Below are 22,217 nucleotides of genomic sequence, written 5' to 3' on the forward strand. Positions count from 1 at the left end.
ATAAGGTTTCAACATATTCACAAGACGTACCCAATGATACAGGTTTTTTCCTATCCAGCATCTTTACCAGATAGTTTACCTGACTCAACTTTTTCTCAATTTGATAGGGACCACTGAACCTGGCTTTGAAGAGATCTCCTTCCACTGGTAACAATATGTTATCCCCTTGGGATAGTCTTGTGTTATTATCTGCCATCTGCTTCATTCTGTGCTGTGCTCCCTTCAGGTGCTGTTGAGCTAACTCACCAACCCATTTAATCTCTCCCTCACCTTCGATACATGATCCAAGTGTGAGATCTCCGACATCGGCCCTGTCAATTTGTCTTTAATTAATTTCAAAGGCCCTCTCACTTCATGTCTAAATGTTAACTCAAAGGGAGTAAAATGAGTAGATTTGTTTGGGGCATCTCTGATAGCAAACAATAGGAATGGGATACCATTATCACAACTGTTCATGTAATCCTGACAGTGTACTCTCAACATGGTCTTCAGGGTCTGATGCCACCTTTTCAAAGCTCCCTGGGATTCAGGATGATACACACTGGATTTAAAGTGATGTATGGCTAAACTATCCATGGCTTCCTCAAACAACCTAAAATTTGACCCTTGGCCCGACTGAATCTTTTTGGGTAGCCCATACTAAGTCCTCTACCACTCTTTATGCCTTGATACTCCATAATGGAAGTGTCTCCGGAAATCTGGTGGACACATCCATTCTGGTTAACAAGTACTGGTTCCCACTTTTAGCTTTACGGAGGGGACCGACACAGTCAATCATAAACAGCATGAAAGGTTCTTCGAATGCGGGGACTTAGCAATAAAGGTGCTGGTTTACCTACTATTTGACATTTTTGACACATACGGTAAAGGTTAACCACATCCGTGCACACTCCAGGCCAATAAAAATGCTTTTGTACCTTAGCCTGAGTCTTTCGTACACCTAGGTGACCTCCTACAGGTAGTTCATGTGCTAGCGTAACATTTCCTGTCTGTATGCTACTGGCAACACAATCTGGTGCACTTTGGCACATTTCTCCTCAGCACTAACCTACTGTGGTCTCCATTTTCATCCTAGGATTCTGTCTTTAAGATAATTACCCTCAGGAATATTTTCTGCGTCCTTTTCTGAGAACGCATCAACATTTTAATCTTTTATTGTGTAGTCCTGCTGTTTTCTTTCTCTTTAGTTTTTGCTTCGTGCTGTGACTTATGATAATGGGATCTTGTTCCTATACAGTCTGGAAAAATTCCAGGGTATTTTTCTATTAACTCCTCATTCCCTGATCTTCCTTTGGTTTCTCCATAAGATGGGCTGTCGCTCCCAACTTGGATCCTGCTAAATCATTCCCAAGAACAAACTCAATTCCTGGAATTGACAATCTGTCAATCACTCTGACTGTTACTTTCCCAGTCTTGAGTTGGCACTCCAACCTAATCTCACATGAGGGAACGCTAATTTTCTGTCCATCTCTCCCACAAATTACCACTCTTTTGGGTAACAGGTCAGAAAGAGTGTAAAAAAACGTTCATCTATTACTATTATAGACTAGTTAGATCCTGTATCTCTCAAAATTATAACTTTTTTCCCTTCTCCCCCCATTCTTTCTCAGTAAACTTGACACACAGAGAGGAATTCTTGAGAGATCAGGCACTAACTCCTGCCTCGGCTGCACAGTCTCCTGCAGCTCCTCAACTTGTCTTGGCGTTTCCTTTACTACCTTCACTAATATCACTGGATTACCCTCTTTTACCACATCTTTTCCCACAATGCCTTTCTTTAATGACCAACACTGTGACTTTACGTGTCTCACTTTACCCCGGGGGAAACACCTGAGGCCTTTCATCTCCTTTCCACTCTCTTGGGCTTTTTTTTTACCCTCCAGTAAACAATCACCAGTGTTATCTACTCTTTGTGTGTAGTGTAGCATCTCCTGTTCTTCCAATTTCTAGCCCTCACAGAATGAAAGTCAGAAACTAAACGTTGCCTTATGCAACACTGTATGTTCATCTCTATCTCTGCTGCCCTTCCCACTTCCTGAACTTTCTGTTCCTCCACAGGAATTCTTACCATCTCTGGAAGTGAGTTTTTAAACTCCTCCAGCAGAATAATCTCCCTGAGAGCCTCATAGGTCTTACCTATTTTTAAGGCCCGCACCCATTCGGGGCGGCACGGTGGCACAGTGGTTAGCGCTGCTGCCTCACAGCGCCTGTAGACCTGGGTTCAATTCCCGACTCAGGCAACTGACTGTGTGGAGTTTGCACGTTCTCCCTGTGTCTGCGTGGGTTTCCTCCGGGTGCTCCGGTTTCCTCCTACAGTCACAAAGATGTGCGGGTCAGGTGAATTGGCCAAGCTAAATTGCCCGTAGTGTTAGGTAAGAGGTAAATGTAGGGGTATGGGTGGGTTGCGCTTCGGCGGGTCGGTGTGGACTTGTTGGGCCGAAGGGCCTGTTTCCACACTAAGTCTAATCTAATCTATCAAAATTACTGTGTTTAATTCTTTCAAACACAACATAAATCTAACCTGGTTCCTTCACTATGTTTCTGAACCACTGTCTATACATTGCTGATACCAATTCAGAAGCACTCCAAATAGCCTGCTTGATATCTGCACATTCTCTTGACTCCTCAGCTGACAGCGCTGCAAATACCTCACTCGCTCTGCCGGCCAGCTCAGTCTGAACCAGCATTGCCCACATGTACTCTGACCACTCCATGTGCTTCGCCAATTTTTCAAATGAACTAAAGAAGACTTTGACATCTGTCTCATCAAAATGTGGCAGAGTTTAACATATTTGTATATATCACTACCGTCTCTCTTCATCTCCATCCTGTTAACTTGACGTTCCTAAGTAACAAATTCTGAAGTTTAAATTCTCTCTCCTCTTCTTTCTTTGCTCTCTCTTTCCCTTTGTTCTCCCTCTCTTTGCTCAGCTAAGAAACTTCTCTCTTTTTTATGTCTCTCTTTTTTGTCTCTCTCTTTCTTTTCTCTCTCCTTCTCTCCCTTTATCCTCTAACTCAATTTTCCTCAATTGGAATTTTAAGTTTTTTTCTAACTATACCACACTTGTCTGTTTCTCTGACACACCCAAGTGCTTGATTAACTCCCTTACAATTTCAGCTTTCTTTTTGCCCTTGGTTATCTAACCTCGAACCCTATCGCTAATTCTAAAAGTAAGGCCTTTTCCTGTCATTCTAAACTTTCTTAGCAAATTTGGTAATCATTTTCAAACTTCAGAACCTCTTTAGCAATTTTCAGAGCCACTTCTCTCATTTTTAATTTAACCGACCGCAGGTAACCAAAATTAAACAAATCGTCTCACCTACATTGTACTTAAAGACCTAGGACACTAATCACCAAGTGTTTATTCCTGCTGAGATCTGTCATACCTCAAATCTATTCAAATCTCAGACTGGATCTGTCTAAATCACGGACCGAGTCCCAAACTGTTACAACAGGGCAGTGAACCCCTCTGCTAATTAAACCAAACACCCAGAATAGCTCACCTCACCTTGTAATCTGTTAAAGTACGAGTGACGGAGAACTCCCAAAGTCCACGATTTTAAAAAAATTCAATTTATTCTTTAATTCTGAAAGTGAACATTGAATGACAACTACTTCCAACTCGAAGCCTCCTTTCTCCTAACTGCTTGTCATCTGCCTCCAACTCCACAACAATATATTGCTCAATAACCACCTGTATTAAAATTACAGCAACTTAATTTCAAAACCACACAGTAGCTGTTGTCTCCCTTATCTCTCTTCCTCTGGCTGTAGATCTCCCTGGGTCATCTTCGCTTCAAAGATGTTTCAGATGAAAAAGGTTCCTTTGATAGAGAGTGTTTTGTTGGCAGTTACACTGGTGATGGCAGTTGGTCTCAGTCTCTGGCTAACTCTCAAAAGGCTTGCTTCTTTATACCCCAAACATCGGATCATTACATCGGTTCAATGTTGGCAAAACAGTAAATTCAAAAACAATTTGGTTTTCGTATACTAGGGCATAATTAAAATTGTTTGGTTAAATTTTGAATGGTTGTCAACATAGCATACAAAACTCCGGTATCTGTTTCACAGCCAAATATTCCATATTTTCAATTTTCCAGTACACTCTAAGACTGCTAGTCAGTCACATGACAGGTGCTTGTAAACTCTTAATGCAAAACAGCTTTCACTCTCTCTTAAAAATATAGCAAATGCCTGCAACTTCAGAATATTAGGCAAAGGATTTCCCATTGAACAACATCCTTACAGGCTCAACCAAGGGATGTGAGCTTAATGGAGGGAATAGATTAAGTTTATGATGAACAATAGTGTTTCTGAACTGTGCCAGAGGAACTAGACCTCATATTGTGATGATGCTGAAACCAGTTGGATTGCACTAATTATGTGGAGATCAGTGCAAAGTCAGCACAGTGACAAGGACAGATTCCTATCCAATTTCATGTTTGAAGGTTTGTGTTGTGAGGATTGGATAAACATGGTACATTGTAAGGATTGACATGTTAAAAGGATATTTCAAAAGTCATTAACTGCTACCACCAAAGGTATTTCCACCTTTAGTAATACTGGATCAATAACACTGGACAGGCTTTTCCAGGGCAAAGGTATGAAAGGTTTGGAATGAAACATGACCCAGCAACTTTTCAAAATGAACCAATAATATTATCAAAGGATGATGGAACTGTCCTGTGTACATGAACGACTTGGTTGAGTTTCGGAAAACTTGGGAATAACTGAATGAACTGTTTGATCAATTACAAAGAGCTAATTTGGATAGAAATTTAAAGTTAATTTTCCAAAGCAAAAGTGCTTTATTTGGGCCACACTGTGGTACATGTTCAAGTAACACCCAGAGGAGCAGAAATAGAATAATAAATTAAAGAGCGAATAAAGGAATGACAGGTCAATGGAGTTGAGTGTCTGTAAAGGATATTGTTGAGAGAAATGTTGTATTTTTATTATTTATGATAGAACTTTTCCATATTGGCACATATATTATATACACTACATATACATATTTGTTTAGTTTAAATAATAAATTCATGTTCCTTTGTTAAAAGTGCATTGGTAGCCCTGCAACTGACCACCAGCTGACCAAATTGTAAAAGTACTTTCTGATTTATCAAGTTGGGTTTCTGACTCTGGGATCTGACTGGTCTGATATGATGATCAACTGGAATCAGAACACTCCTGAAAGTCTCAGTAATTATGTCTAACAAATCCATCTAACCCATACTTATGGTTAGGGTGTAATAGACTACATATTTATATTTAGGAAAGAGCACTTTCTCGAAGTCTCACCACTGGTTCATTCTCTACTATTGTTGACCAAGCAGACCCTTATACCCAGTCCAGAAAGGACCTTGATGAGCACTCCAGCTCAACGTTGATCCACAATCCACAAAAGAACTGCAGATGCTGTAGATCAGAGACAAAAACAGAAATTGCTGGAAAAGCTCAACAGGTTTGGCAGCATCTGTGGAGAGAAATCAGAGTTAATGTTTTGGATATGGTGACCCTTCCTCAGAACTGTTCCTGCTTCACCTTGGTGCACTGGAACATGTGGGGTTTTCACTATCTGGGGTTCCGTTCTGCCTTGCTCCCTGCCTCTGGATATTGGCACTGCTTTAAACAAGAACAAGGAAATATATTTGCATATGCTCCATGAATAGTTATCCCTTGACAGACATCACTGGTGGCTGTGCACAAAACTGACAGCCATGCTCCAGACAATAAGGACTGCGCCTGATAGTTACGTCTTTGGTTCTAAAATTCTCCAGGAAATCCTGGAGATGGGAAAGATGCTACAGAAATGCAAGTGTTTCTTGGTTTTAGGGCACTAGGTGTTTGTAAGACCCAAGCAGAATCACTTCACCCTCACCCAAGGCTGCAATATAATCTGCAAAGTTACTTAGTTATAGGTCAATGCATATTACAGCATCATTAGTCAAACAGAAATTGGATACAATCCAATACGTTGAAATGTCGATTCTCCTGTGGACTTATGCCCGAAACGTCGATTCTACCGTCCTGAAGTAGGGCTTATGCCCGAAACATCGATTCTCCTCTTCCTTTGATGCTGCCTGACCTGCTGCGCTTTTCCAGCAACACATTTTTAAGCTCTGATCTCAAGCATCTGCAGTCCTCACTTTCTCCTACAATCCATCAGATCTAAGAATAAAAACAGCAACGTGTTTCTGCTTCATTTGAATAAAATATTGGAAGACAATCATCCCACACTTGGAACTAACACAAACAGAGATCTGTGTGAATGTGTTTGCCCCGTAGTAGTTTCCTTGATGATAGTTAGAGTCTGACTGGAACTGAGAAATGATGGTAAAGGTGTTTAATGTTCAGGTCTATAGATGGCAGTATTGTAAAAGCAGTCAGAGATGGGAGGTCATCCTCATCTCAGTGAAAACTGGCTGCTGAAACAGAGTCACAACACACCAGCCTCAGCAGAGTGGCAGATCCCAGCTCCACCCTCTCAGGATCACCCTCGGTCTGTGCAGAAAGTTTGCAGTCACCTCTCACTCCCTGTGTGGGACTTGAGAGAGAAGGGAGCCAGCCTTGTGGGTGACACATGAAACACAGGCATTGACTGTTCTCTCTGAGTGCACACTACCTGAGAGAGGAGTGCGACAATTCCTCCTGGTATCTCTGGGTCAAAGGTGATCTTTCAATCAACACCATAAAAAAAGTTTCCTGGTCATTGGTCTTGTTATTTGTGGGATCTTGCTCTTCATAAATTAACTGCAGCAGGTCCTACCTGACTGGTTATTCACCAGAAAGCTGCTCATTGGCTGACGACAATGTGAGAATGGCCTGATGACCCATTTGAATGGCTGTAGTCAAGAGGTTGGTGAGTACCAGGGAGATCTGCCCCTACTCTTTCTAAAATACCAGTCACCTCACAGAATAAGCAGGACCACAACTTAACAACTCATCTAAAACAAAACACAGCACCTCCCTTAATACCTGCACTGCCAGTCCAGGCCAGCTCTTCACTTACAAAGAGAGGTCATAACAGATTTGAAACACTAACTCTGCTTCTGCCCACATACGCTGCCAGACTTGCTTCAGCACTTTCTGTTTTTATTATTTCAGCATTTCCCAAACTTCAACATGAACACGATTCCAGACACAAAAATAAAATAGTAATAAAACAATATTTAGTTAATAAACCATAAAGTTTGTGTATTGTGTAACAGCATGATATATGATAGAAATCTGTGCCAATATTCCAGGACTCTTGAGTGATCAGGCTGCTGTTAGTCACTAAACTGGCATTTAGTCCCTTTGCCGGGGGGGAGGGAGAATGGCGGAAGGAGAATGAGGGGAGATGGAAGGGGAAAGGAGAATGAGGGGGGTGGGAGAGGTGAAGGAGAATGGGGGGAGGTAGAGGGGAAGGAGAATGAGGGGAAATGGAAAGGGGAAGGAGAATGAGATGGGAGGGAGAGGTGAAGGAGAATGGGGGGAGGGAGAGGGGAAGGAGAATGAGGGGGAGGGAGAGGGGAAGGAGAATGAGGGGGAGGGAGAGGGGAAGGAGAATGAGAGGGGAGGTAGGGGAAGGAGAATGATGGTGGAGTGAGAGGGTAAGGAGAATAAGGGGAAATGGAAGGGGGGAGGAGAATGAGGGGGGAGGGAGAATAGCAGAAGGAGAATGAGATCTGGAAGAACTCTGCCATGTTAGACACATGACATGCATCATCGTACATTTGACCTGTTCTGGAGTTGTGAAAGGTGCTGGTCAACAGTAACCCCTAAGATGTTGATTGGGAAGATTCACTGATGGTGACACCATTGAGTGTCAAGTGGTGATGGCTCAACTCTGTCTTCTTTTAAATAAATGGTCATTCCCTGGCATTCATACGGCACAATTATTACTTGCCATCTTGTGGATCAAACCAGGGTATTGTCCAGGTCTTATTTCATTTGGACATGGACTGTTTCAGGATCTGAGGGGTCATGAATGTGCTGAACAATGATCAGTGAACATCTCTTCTTCTGACCTCATGATGGAGGGAAGGTCATTGATGAAACAGCTGAAGATGGTTGGGCCGAGGACACTAGGATCATAGAACCCTGACAGTGTGAAATGAGGCTATTCGGTCTATCTAGTCAGCATGAACCCACCGAACAGCATCCCACCTAAACCCTGACCTCGTAACCTCACATTTTATCATGGGCTAACCTACCAAGCCTATAGATCCCTGGACACTACAGGACAATTTAGCATGGCCAATCTACCTAACCTTTAGTGCCTACTGACTGACTGATTTAATCATCAGGTTTTGGCCATTTACTTTAAAAGTGACCAATCATCCCAACCTCCTTCCATTCCCCTCGCTGCCTTCTCCTTCAATCCCTTCCCCACATCCTGTCATACCATCCTTTCCCCCACAAACCTCTTCCTTCTCTTGTCCCCCACAAACCTCTTCCTTCTCTTGTCCCCCACCTCCACTTCCTCCTGCCTTGTCAACTGCAAACCATTGGAATTGCTCCTAATGACTGTGCCAACCTGATTGGTCAGTATTAAAGCACATGATCAAAACAATTAAAACTGACCAATCCACAAGTACTAAAGGATTTACAATCAGTCCTAACTTTTTAATATGTACAGGATGAAAAAGGTAGAAACTTTGAAATTAAATGCTCAGTTTCGTACAAATGGTATAAAGGAAGTCCTAACTATTTATGGCATTTATAGATTTGGCAGATATAACTAATATATGGAATTCTGAAATAAATCTTAAAACACCTTTGATATCTTAAAACTCACTAGTATATTAGTGATTCCCACACCATGGATCAGGGCAATATACAGGGGGCCATTAAGAAGTGAGGCCATTCAGCCCTTCAGCTTGCATCAATAAGGTTCTGGTCAATATTCTACCTTGATGCCATTTCCCTGCCCACCCCCATATCCCTTGGCTCACTTCATGCTGACAAAACTCTCGATCCTAGTCTTGTACGGACACAATGACTGAGAGTCCACAGATCTCTGGGGTAGAGGAATCCAAAGATTTATTACCCTCTGAATGAAAATATTTTTCAGCTCAGCCCAAAATAGTCCTCGACTCTCCAGAGTCTCTCAACAGCTACTGAGTCAAGTTCTGGAAGACTATGAACACAAGAAATTGTAAAGATATTTGTAAAAAGGGAGGTGATGGCCGAGTGGGATTATCGCTGGATTGTTAATCCAGAGAATCAGATAACATTCAGGAGATCTGGGTTCAAATCCCGCCATGGCAGTTGGTGGAATTTGAGTTCAATAAATATCTGGAATTAACAGTGTAATGACTACCATGTGTCGATTGTCAGGAAAAACCCACCTGGTTCATGAATGTCCTTGAGGGAGGAAACTGCCATCCTTACCTGGTCTGGCCTCCATGTGACTCCAGACCCACAGCAATGTGGTTGGCTCTGAACTGCCCCCTGGGCAGTAAATGCTGACCTAGCCAGTGATGTCCTCATCCCATGAATGAATTAACAAAAAAAGTAAAATTCAAAATGATAAAAGAATGTGGTTAATAAGAAAGCAAATAGAAAATAGATCAAGAAAGAAGCAATAATCTGCGATGTTAACACAAGAAAAATAAACCTGACACAACACAAGTTGTAATCGTGGTATGCTCCAGAATTTATTTTGTGTAAATTTATCTGCAACAGCATAAACAGATTATAAAGTATTGTCCTTTCTGATCCACTAGTCTAATCTACAAAGGGAAACCAATGTGTTCAAAGTTGTAGGAATGAGTCCCAGTAGTAGTCAAAAGTCACCATCAGCCACTTTGAATTTACATTCTGTCAAACATTAGAGCTCCAGGCTTTTAATATTGCAATAACTTCAAAACTGAAAAGCTTTATTTTCAAAAGAAAACCTTTTGTTTCTCTCTGTGAGAGATTAAATGATCGTTTGTTCTAGTTTGACAATGGTCCACGCATTCAAAAAAGTGGATTCAATTCTAAGAAAATGTTTATTGTTATGTAGTGTACATTGTCCTGCAAAATAAAAAGCTGCATCTTATTGGTGGCTGTTTGTACATTACGGAAAGTTAACTTCATGAGTTTGGAATGTAATTTATTCCAGTCAGGAAAAAAAATAATTTCAAGCAGCCATAAAAAAGCTGTGATAACTGAATATAGTGAAGGGCAGGAAGCAGTGATGTTCAAAACACAAAGATACAAACAATAATTTTAAGACTTAAACACTGTCTTGTTAAGACCATTCCAGCACAAGGGAACATATGGGTGTGGTTCCACCTTGAACCAAAGCTATCGTCAGCTCTCTGACCCATTTCATTGAATAGTTATTGAATAAAACCAAACTATGAATTGTAAGTAAAGAGTTACACCTACGTTTGACCCAGGAACCACCTGAAACAAACATAAAGAATTCTGGAGAAACTCGAGCATGTTTGGCAGATTTACTGTTTTGTGTCTGTTAATGACTTCTTTTTAAGAAGGGTCACTGGACCCGAAACGTTAATTCAGTTTCTCTCTCTCTGCATTTGCTACCAGACCTGCTGAGGGATTTCCAGCATTCTCCAAGATTGCTTCAGATTTCCAATATCTGCAGTGTTTTGCTTTTATTTACAGGAACCATCTAAGGTGTGAGATAGAATGACCGAAGCGAGAGAGAGAGAGAGAGAGAGAGATTAATTCCTTTGGCAATTCTTACACCCAGTCACTCCAGGTTAGGGGCCTGACTCCTGACGTGAATTACTTACAAACTCAATGAGAACCAGCCTCGCAGTTCCTCCTGCAGTGTGAATGTAAGGCGTTAAATCACTGTGATCATCTTCTTCGTGCAGTTGCCAAGCCACACATCACTTCACCAAGGTTTCAAATACACGGATAAGAAAGACCATTGGACATGTTAAACTTGTACTGGGAACTCTGAGGGTTTTGCTCAGAATTTAAATGGGAAAGATATTCCCTACAGAAGTTCCTCAGATGATTACCATTCATGAGACTAAGTCTTCCTAAACCTTGTTTTAAATTCTATGTAAAGCACAAATACCTTTCTTTTCAGCAATTCAACAATTTTCAACAATTTCAGCACGTGAATTTTCAATGCAAAAATGACGAGAGAGAATACATCGAGAATGAGTTGATCCTGAATCATATAGATGACCAAACTGTTACCATAATTTAAACCAGTGACCTCCTTGCAAGAAGTTCTTTTGAAGTGTAAGGAAATTAATTAAGAAATAAGACTTCCAACAGTTGCTATCAAAAAACAACAGACAAGCCAACTACTAACACAAAATGTTCACACAAAATGCAGTTCTAACAGAAGGTGTGTTGTATTCTCAGGAGAGAACAGTGTGAGCTTGGAATGATTTCTCTTCAGTCTTTACTTGTTTATTGAAAGCTAACTCCAGATTTGTAAAAATGTGTAAGTTATCAGTCAGGCTTCTGTCAAACAAGCACAGCCATCTTCTACCTAGTCAACTGGCCTACAACTTTCAACAAGGTCTTGTTTTCTTGCTTTAGTTGATCATTTTCATCTTCAATTTCATCCAAATCCTTGAACAGAGGTGAGAAGAATAAAAAAAATTAAGTTATTTACCAAGGAGAGATGAACTGTCAGTTCAAATATAAAAGCAACATCAGAAGGAAGATACATTAGGGACATTCAAGCAACTCCTGGATAGACACATGGATGATAGTACAATGAAGGGTATGTAGGTTAGTCTGATCTTAGATTAGGATAAAAGGCCAGCAAAACATGGAGGGCCGAAGGGCCTGTACTGTGTTGTATTATTCTATGAAGAGGCCATTTAGCCCCTTGAGTTTGCTCTGCTATCCAAGTAGATCACAATCATGATTTGTATCTCAATGTACCCATTTTTTTGGAAAGGCTTATAATAATGTCTATGAATAACTATTTTGGAAGTTCTGCAGATCATTCCCCTGACCCCACCCTCCTGCAAGGCTTGCCACCCACCCTCACCCCTTAGAGTTTCAGATTTCCACAAAGCTCACACGTATTTTTATTGCATTATTAACAAAGTCCTAGAGCAGCTCACCAGATCTCTGCCAGACAAAATTGAAAAGAAGATGTTATAAGGAGATATGGTGGAAGTTTAAGCCTGATAAAACCGACAGGTTTACAGGAGTGTCTGAAGTAAGGAGCGAGAGGTTGCAAGGGAAACTGATTGGAGCATGGAGCTCACATTCTTTGGGAGGAGCAGACAGACTTCTGATGGTAGAGGGCAGGCAGAGGGTAAAACTGGACAATGCTCAAAGACCAATCCCAGGGGAACGCTGAGATCCTGCAGGGCTGCAGTTACATCCAAGGAGATAATTACAAAGGTTTCTCCTGAAAGGAATGCAATGTACCAAGGGAGAGATTGTGAAAATGGTCCCTTTCCCCATGCTAGTAAATCCTGAAATCTGTGTTTTGGCAGTGATTCAGGCTACTCCCTGAGCTTTAATGCTCTCTGCTGACACTGCTTTTGGTGCATTTGAGACACACCTGTATTTCCTCCAGCCAACACTGATGGGCTGAAGGGCCATTTCTGTACTGCATGATTCCATGATCCACTCAGCAACCTGCATGGATAATGGAAATGTGATGCAAGAGAGACCTCTGTTACATCGAGAGAAGCTGACTTTGCTTTACTCATGTAAAAGGTTGAGTGGACATGAAGTTCAGAAAGAGACCACCTAACCATCAAACCCATTCCCCGTTTGATAAGATCTTGGCTGTTCAGTACATTAACTCCATTAGCCTGTCTCTGTTCCATATCACTTGACACCCTTCTCCAACAAAAGCCTCAGTGTTTACAGTCTGCTAGAGCCCGGCATGAACAGCTCCTTTATGGAATTACAGAGGAACCTCGATTATCCGAAGGACACAGGCAGGGAGTATTTCGTTCGGTTAACTGAACTCTGGATAATCGAGTGCTGGATAACTTAAGTTAGCCAAGCATCGGGACCCTGCAATCTTGCCGGATAATTTGAAATTCAGATAATCAAATGCCTGATAATCGAGGTTCCTCTGTACACAGTTCAGAGTGAGGTCAGTCATGTTTTGAAGATGTGCCAGTCCCTTGCCATCTCCCTGGAATCCTTAGGGAGTTGTGATCCACATTCCCACAGTTCCTCATGTGACACAAGTGCTGCTGATCTCACTCCAGAACAGCCAAGCTCGAAATTTCAGATCATGTCCCCATGTTCTCAAATTCCACACTAGAGGAATGGTTTTGTCTGATGCAACCATATTTGATTCTTGTATCATCTTAAACACATCAACAATTGAATCACTCTTAATCATAGAACATTACAGTACAGAAGGAGGCCATTCAACCCATCATGTCTGTTCCCGCTCCTGTACGAACCTTTCAAGCTCTACCTCTTTAGCCCTCTCACTTCAGCCCTTTTAAATATATCTCCAGCTCCCTTTTGAAACTTCCAATGGAATCCACCTCCACCAGTCTCCTAACAACTCTCTGAGTAAAGACGTTTCTCCTCATCTCACTCCTAGCTCTCTTGCTGACAATGTGACATACTGACATGCCAACTAGTTGAAACACAATATCTCCTTTATTCCATCAATATTGTTCATAACTTTGAACATCTCAATATGGTCACTCTTAATCTTCTCTGTTCCAGGGAAAATAAATTCAACTTCTCTTTTCTGTCTTGAATCTAAAATCCTTCGTTCCTGGTATCATTCTGGTAAATCTCCTTTAATCCCTCTCCAAGGCTTTAACATCTTTCCTCAAATAAAGAGCCCGGAATTGAACACAATACTCCAAACATGATCTGACCAGTGATCTGTAGAGGTGTAGCATCAATTCCTTGCTTTTATACTCGATGTTTCTGTTAATAAACCCAAGGACCCAATAAGCCTTCCTAATAATTGTTATGACGTACCTGACCACCTTCAAGGAATCAAACACATGAACCCCAAGGTCCCTCTGCTCCTGTCCTCCCCTCAACATTGGACCATTGAGTCTCTATTGTCTGTTTGTGTTTCTTCCACCAAAACGTATTACCTCACAATCTGCCACAGTCAGGGAACACCAGTCACGGAACCCGACCTCTCCTCATACTTTACTCCCTAAGCTCAGGGTTCATTGTGTGGACTCTGTGCTGCACCCCCCTCCTTCCTGAGATTTAACTGAGCTGTTTGAAATCACGAGGTGTCCTGATTCAGCGAACAAGGAGAAACCATCTTCTCTGACAGGAGGATCAATACATAGAGCAGATTGATTTTGACAGAGACGAGGGAGACAGCAGGAGGTGTTTACGTTGTAGGTTGGTGTAGAATGTGCTGCCTAGAAAGCCAGCTTCAAAATGGAACTGGATAAACTCCAGAAGGAGATATCACAGAGCAGTGAGATGAATAGGGGTCTTTCAAAGGGCTGCCACAGTCAAGAATGGGCTGAATGGCCTCCTTCTATGAATCTTAGGCCAGATGATATAGCTTATTGTGGTCGCAGAAACTGATAAAAATAAGGTGGACGTTTAAACAAATTTTCACCATGAGTGTTTCCAATGTGCCGTGGAATAGCTGAGACAAACAGCATTTATGGGGAATTTACAGAAGCATTGAATTATCCAGCACATTTATTCGGTCCACTGTTTCTGTGCCAGCTCTTTCACAGCATGGTCCAATTAGCCCCACCTCTCCCAGCCCCTCTCTCTCCATGGCACTGTAGATGTTTCCTTGTCAGATAGTTCAACTATTCTTTTTGAAAGTTGCAACTGAATCTGCTGCTATCACCCTTTCAGACAGTGCCTTCCAGATCATCCCCACTCTCAGCTTGAAAACACACTGCTCCTGCCAATTACCTTCAATCTGTGCCCTCTATTAACAGCTCACTTCTCACTGGAAACACCTCCTCCTTATTTATTCTATAAAAAAACCACAAAGCAGAAAGTGATAGGAAGTTACATCTCTAGAGTGAGATGAAATAAGACAAGGAGACAGCTCACATCACACAAAGAGACTAGCAACAAGAGCAGGCCATTCGGCCCCTCGAGCCTGCTCCACCTTGCAACCATAGTTGATCATCCAACTCAGTTGCCTATTTCACTTTCTCTCCAAACACCTTGACTTTAAAATCTAAAAATGTCCTTCCTGAATATTTTCAGTAACTTGGTCTCCACAGGTTTCTGTGGTAGAGACCTCCACAGGATCACCATCCCCAGGGTGAAGAAATATATCCCCATCTCAGTCCTAAATAATTAACCCCATTTCCTGAGGCTGTCCCTGGTTCTCAACTCCCTACCTGCGAGAAACATCCTCCTTGTGTCCAGTCTGTCTGGCCCTGTTTGAATCCTGCATGTCTCAACCAGATCGCCCCCATCCTTCTAAATTTTGGTGAATACTTGCCCAGTCAGACCAACCTCTCACCATGGGACAGTTCTGCCGTCCCCAGTATCAGCTGAGTGACTCCTCCGCTGTACCCCTTCGATGGGGAGTCTATCCTCTCTTAGGGACAGAGACCAAAACCGCACACAGTACTCCAGCTGTGGGTCTCACCAGGGCCCTGTATCACTGCAGTAAGACATCCCTACTTGGGAACTCCAGTCCTCTCTCTGTGAGGGCCAATATACCATTTCCCTTCCAGTTGCAACTGCCTGGTTACTCTCACTGACTGGTATACACAGATACCCCGACCTCTCTGCACATCCACACTTCCCAAAGTATCCCCATTTAAACAATCCTCTTCCTTTTGGTTTTTCACACTGAAGTGTCTAACTTCACAGTTAGCCATGTTTGTACTGCATCTGCCATGTGTTTGCACACTCACTCAACTCATCTAAATCATCTCGAAACCTCCTTACACCTCACAATCTGACCTACTTTTAAACATAGGACATAGAAAAGTACAGCACAGAACAGGCCCTTTGGCCCACAATGTTGTGCCAAGGGTTAATCCTAATCTAAAATAAAATAACCAAAACTACACACCCCACAACTCACTGCTATCCATGAGCATGTCCAGCAGTCACTTAAATGTCCCCAATGACTCTGCTTCCACCACCACCGCTGGCAACGCATTCCATGTATTCACAACTCTCTGTGTAAAGAACCTACCTCTGACGTCCCATCTATACCCTTCTCCTAATATCTTCAAACTATATGGAAAAGCACAGCAGGTCAGGCAGCATCCGAGGAGCAGGAAAATTGATGTTTCGGGCAGGAGCCCTTCATCAGGAATGAGGTTGGAAGCCTCAGGGTGCAGAGATAAATGGGAGGGGGTGGGGCTGGGGAGAAGGTAGATAAGAGTGCAATAGGTAAATGGAGGATGGGGTAAAGGTAATAGGTCAGAGAGGAGGGTGGAGCAGATAGGTGGGAAGAAAGATGGACATGTGGGACAGGTCATGAGGATGGTGCTGAGCTGGACGTTTGGAACAGTGACTCAGTGGTTAGCACTGCTGCCTCACAGCACCAGGTCCCAGGTTCAATTCCAGCCTCAGGCGACTATCTCTATGTGGAGTTTGCACATTCTCCCCATGTCTGCGTGGGTTTCCTCCGGGTGCTCCAGTTTCCTCCCACAGTCCAAAGATGTGCAGGTTAGGTGAATTGGCCATGCTAAATTGCCCATAGTGTTAGGGGCATTAGTCAGGGGTAAATGTAGGGGAATGGGTCTGGGTGGATTGCTCTTCAGAGGGTCAGTGTGGACTTGTTGGGCCGAAGGGCCTGTTTCCACACTGTAGGAAATCTAATCTAATCTAATCTTAATCCTATATTCAGCATTCGAGTTCGACATTCCAAAATGCATCATTTGCGTTTATCCAGGTTGAACATTTAACCAGGTTGAACTCCATCTGCCATTTCTCAGCCCGAGCTCTGCTGTAATCTGAAAACTTGGAAATATTGCAGCTGGTTCCATCATCCAGGTCATTGATGTGAATGGTGGATAGCTGGGATCCAAGCACTGATCCCTATGGAATCCCATTAGTCACTGCCTGTTACTTGGGAAAATGACCCACTTATTCCCATCTCTCTTTCTTGTCTGTCAACTAATTCTTAATCCAGGCCAATCCTGTAAATGTTTGCTTTCATTTAACCCACTAACCCTACCAAACGCCTTCCTGAAATCCAAGTACACCACATCCACCAGTTCTCCCTTATTTCTTCCTACTAGGTTGGTTGGTTAAGCATGACTTGCCTTTCATAAACCTATGCTGGCTTTATCTAATCCCGTTAATGATTTCTAAGCTTTCTGATATCCTTTTGTTGATAATAGACTCTCGCATTTATTTTCCACACGGCTGATGCCAGGTGAATTGGTCTGGAGTTCTCTGTTTGTTCCCTCCCTCCTTTTTTAATTACATTTGTCGTCCTCCAATCTGTAAGAACTGCTGCCAGTATCTGATGGGCCAAATAGCTGTCTCTGTGCTGTAGATACAACTTAATGAAGGGGATTGAGTTAATGTCAAGCATATATCAGAATGGACCCCACTCTGCAGGGGGAGGGGGGGGCAGAGATTTCATTAATTACTAGAAGACCCAGAAATGATACCAGGAAACCACTTTATACACCAGTAACATGTTGTGATCTGGGACATACTGCCTGGAATTTCAGAGGATGCAGATTGGCAAGGAGCACTCAAAGTGAACTGCAGGTTTGCTAGAACACATTCGCTGAGATCCAGAGGGTGAAACCACATTATCACTGCACCATGCAAAGAAAATAAACACCTGTTTTAATGAACGCAATGAATAGTTAAATAAAGATTTAATTCCTTTTGGAGCCCTTGAACGTGCGGTACATTAAACTAGATTATAACAGGACTTCCACTGAAACTGGATGCAAAATAATATCAGACCAACGGTGGCTGAGGAATGGGAATAAACTGAGCAGCTCTTGCAAAGAGCTAGCAGAGATATGATGGCCCAAATGGCCTCCTATGCCATAGCCGTTCCCTGAAGTTATGACTCGAAGACAGTCTGCAGGCATTGCCTTGCTGTACTGAGTAACGGTGACATTTTATCCATGCCCTTGAACAAAACTCAGATTACAGACGGGAAGTGATGCATAATTAAAAGATCAAAAGTGACTGGTCTCCGCGCTTTTGTGGACATTCCAGGACTCGGTTTGGCTGCTGCCCAACCCAATCTAGAATCATTTTCTCCATCAAGCACGCCTTCTGACTTCATTGTCAGTGTCCATTCCAAGCAAGTGTTAATTTAATGTTTTCAGTCCCACTTTCAGGAAGAATCATGTTGCTGTAAAAGAAAGGGCTGAAAAGGAACAAAAATAAAGGCTTTTCCTGCCTTGTTCCTCAAAACAAAACGTATGTAATAAGCTTTCCAACAAACAAGGCTGGACAAGTAAGCACAAACCAAATCACGTGGGTCAATTAAACTGAATCAGCAGAGCATGGAATTCTGATATAGCAGATGTTCCTGGGAATGCTGAAATGTGAATTGTCACATGAGGATGATTAAATGATGAGATGTGGATTATACTTAACTGAGGTTACAGTTCAGATTGTTCACCCACTCAATTTCAAACACACATTTATCATGTGCACACAGACAAAAAACACGCAAATCTCTCTCACACACAAATAAATTTAAACACAGGAAGCAGGTTCCCGATGATGAGAGAGCCCACAACCAGGGTCACAGTCGGAGGATACGGGATAGGCCATTTTGGACTGAGATGGGGAGAAATGTCTTCACCCAGAGAGTGGGGAGCCTGTGGGATTCTCTGTCACAGAAAGCAGTTAAGGTCAAAACATTGAATGCTTTCAAGAAGGAGTCAGATATAGTTCTTAGGGCTAAAGGGATGAAAGGTAGACAAGCAGGAGGCTGGGGGAGCACAGCAAGGCAGGCAGCATCAGGAGGGAGAGGGACACAGCAAGGCAGGCAGCATCAGGAGGGAGAGGGACACAGCAAGGCAGGCAGTATCAGGAGGGAGAGGGACACAGCAAGGCAGGCAGCATCAGGAGGGAGAGGGACACAGCAAGGCAGGCAGCATCAGGAGGGAGAGGGACACAGCAAGGCAGGCAGTATCAGGAGGGAGAGGGACACAGCAAGGCAGGCAGCATCAGGAGGGAGGGTAACACAACAAGGCAGGCAGTATCTGGAGGCTGGGGGAACACAGCAAGGAAGGCAGCATCAGGAGGGAGAGGGACACAGCAAGGCAGGCAGCATCAGGAGTCTAGGGGACACAGCAAGGCAGGCAGCATCAGGAGGGAGAGGGACACAGCAAGGCAGGCAGCATCAGGAGGGAGGGGGAACACAGCAAGGCAGGCAGCATCAGGAGGGAGAGGGACACAGCAAGGCAGGCAGCATCAGGAGGGAGAGGGACACAGCAAGGCAGGCAGTATCAGGAGGGAGAGGGACACAGCAAGGCAGGCAGCATCAGGAGGCTGGGGGAACACAGCAAGGCAGGCAGTATCAGGAGGAAGAGGGAACACAGCAAGGCAGGCAGCATCAGGAGGGAGAGGGACACAGCAAGGCAGGCAGTATCAGGAGGGAGAGGGACACAGCAAGGCAGGCAGTATCAGGAGGAAGAGGGAACACAGCAAGGCAGGCAGCATCAGGAGGGAGAGGAACACAGCAAGGCAGGCAGCATCAGGAGGGAGAGGGACACAGCAAGGCAGGCAGCATCAGGAGGGAGAGGAACACAGCAAGGCAGGCAGTATCAGGAGGGAGAGGGACACAGCAAGGCAGGCAGTATCAGGAGGGAGAGGGACACAGCAAGGCAGGCAGTATCAGGAGGGAGAGGGAACACAGCAAGGCAGGCAGTATCAGGAGGGAGGGGAACACAGCAAGGCAGGCAGCATCAGGAGGGAGAGGGACACAGCAAGGCAGGCAGCATCAGGAGGTGGAGAAGTCGATGTTTTTGGTGTAACCTTCTTCAGGCCTTGGGGTGGGTGTAGGGTGAGCTGCAGATAAAGGGGTGAGGGGACGGTGGTGAAGTTGGGATAGGTGAACACAGGTAGAGGTTATGGCCTGGTTGGCCAATGGGAGGAACAAATCCGGGTGGTGACAGGGAGCAGTGGAAGGGAACAGGGGAGGGGCTGAGAAGGGAGCCAGGGGATGGGAGATGATTTGAAATTGGGGAACTCAATGTTGAGTCCTCCAGGCTGTAGGGTGCCTAGGTGGAAGACAAGGTGTTGTTCCTCTAATTTGCTTTCTGATTTGTTGTGGCAGTGGAGGAGGCCAAGGATGGTCCTGTCGGAAAGGGAGTGGGAAGGGGAATTGAAATGGGCAGGGACTGGGAGGTCCGGTCGGTCCCTATGGGCCCGGCTACAACGCTCGGTGAGCCGTTCCCTAAGTTTATGTTCAGTCTCCCTGATGTAGAGAAGACCAGATACAGTCAACTCGGTTGGAGGAGAGGCAGGTAAACTTCTGTCTCACCTGGAAGGACTGTTTGGGACCTTGGATGTTGGTGAGGGGGGAGGGGAGGTATTGGTAGGTTTTGCACCTTTTCCAGTTGCAGGGGAAGGTACCTGGGGGTTTGGGGGGGTCGGTGGGGAGAGTGGCACAAATTGTTGAAGGGAACGATCCTTGTGAAAGGCAGAGAGGGAGGGGGAGGGGAAGATGTTCTTGGTGGTGGGGTCTAGTTGGAGTTGGTGGGAAGTGTTTAAAGGTAATGCACTGGATGCAGAGTCTGGCGGGGTGGTAGGTGGGGACAAGGGGGACCCTGTCTTTATTGCATTGGGGGGGGTTTAGAGCAGTATAACGGGGAATGGAGGTGGTGCAGTGGAGGGCTGTCTGGTGACAGAGGGGGGAAAGCACGTTGTTCAAAATAGGTGGATATCTGGGATACTCGGGAGTGGGATGTCTCCTCATCTGGGCAAATGCGGTGAAGGCGGAGGAATTGGGAGAACGGGGTGGAGTTCTTGCAGGATACTGGATGGGAGGAGGTGTCGTCCAGGTAGTTATGGGAGTCTGTGGGTTTGTAGTAAACATCCGTCTGGAGACTGTCGCCAGAGATTGAAATGGAGAGGTCATGAAAAGGGAAGGTGTCCGAGATGGACCAGGTGGATTTGAGGGCAGGATGGAAGTTGTGGCCCAGGTCGATGAACCACTCCAGTTCAGTCTGGGTGCAGGACGCTGCACCAATGCAGTCATCGATGTAACAGTGGAAGAGTTGGGGGCACAGTCCCTGTGTAGGTACTGGAGAGGGACAGTTCGATAGAGCCAACAAAGAGGCAGGTGATGCTAGCACCCATCCGGGTACCCAAGGCCACCCCCTGGATTTGGAGGAAATGGGACGAGTTGAAGGAAAAGTTGTTGAGGGTGAGGATCAGTTCAGCGAGGCAGAGGAGGGTATTGGTGGAGGGGGACTGCATGGATCTGCTGGAGAGGAGGCCATCCTTGTGTGGTATGGGTGTGTATAAGGACTGCACGTCCATAGTGTAGATAAAGTGCTGGGGGAGCTGGGGAACTGGACACTGCTGAAGAAATGAAGGGCATAGTTAGTGTTGTGGATGTAGGTGGGAAGTGCCTGAACCAATGGGGAGAAGATGGAGTTGACGGAGGACGAGATGAGGTCGGTGGGGCAGGAGCATGCTGAGACAATGGCTTGGCCAGGGTAGTCGGCTTGTGGATCTTGGGGAGCAGACAGTGCGGGCTGAGGGGGTATGGGGAGAAAGTGGGAACAGCAGACTGAGATGGATCATGTTGAATGGTGAAGCAGACTCGAAGGGCTGAATGGTCTAATTCTGCTCCTATTTTCTATGTTTACATCCACACACAAAACACGCATGAATGTCTGTCTGTCTCTCTCTCAAAGGGTTCAGTCGTGGGTCCTCCTGGTGCTCACCTTAGGGAGAGGTCAGGGCCAGTTTAACCAGGACAGGATCACCACACCATGAAACATACAGTGATAGCTCTAAGCTGGAACAGCTCTGCAGCTTAATGCTGATGTTTCCTTTAATAAATACATCTTATTTCCAGTGTAATGACAAGGTGTTTTTCTAACAAATGGCACTTACTCTGTTAAGTAGATCAATTTCTTCCTTCAGTTTCCCAATAAGGTCATCCCTGTCCTGTAGCAGTTTGACTAGTTTCTGATTTTCCTGTCTCTCTTTCGCAAGTTCCTGGTGATGAAAGACATTAGTTGCATTTAGTCCAGGTTTCAAATAATGGGATAACCATGTGTACATTTAAAAGATACATTCTGAAATAGCCGTTCCTCAAGGTCCGATGAAGTCTGACACTGTAACGCTACAGCCTGGTTCAATTCCCAACATTTAGGGCCCTTGTAGTGCACTGGTAGTGTCC

At 44.3% G+C, this 22,217-nt stretch overlaps 1 protein-coding gene across 4 annotated transcripts in view; it reads right to left on the minus strand.

Moving 5' to 3' along the window:
- Nucleotides 1–9,617: 9,617 nt before the first annotated feature.
- The window catches only part of pawr (PRKC, apoptosis, WT1, regulator), a 165,456-nt gene continuing 152,856 nt past the window's right edge, over nucleotides 9,618–22,217 (minus strand). For all 4 annotated transcript variants that reach the window (XM_060839586.1, XM_060839588.1, XM_060839589.1 and 1 more), the window contains 2 exons: nucleotides 21,929–22,033; nucleotides 9,618–11,533 (listed from right to left, as the gene is read on the minus strand). In XM_060839586.1, coding sequence (XP_060695569.1) covers nucleotides 11,447–11,533; nucleotides 21,929–22,033 — 192 coding nt within the window. In that variant the 3' untranslated portion in view covers nucleotides 9,618–11,446. The remainder of the gene's footprint in view (nucleotides 11,534–21,928; nucleotides 22,034–22,217) is intronic.

Source organism: Hemiscyllium ocellatum, chromosome 19 (assembly GCF_020745735.1).
Source record: "Hemiscyllium ocellatum isolate sHemOce1 chromosome 19, sHemOce1.pat.X.cur, whole genome shotgun sequence".
NCBI lineage: Eukaryota > Metazoa > Chordata > Chondrichthyes > Orectolobiformes > Hemiscylliidae > Hemiscyllium > Hemiscyllium ocellatum.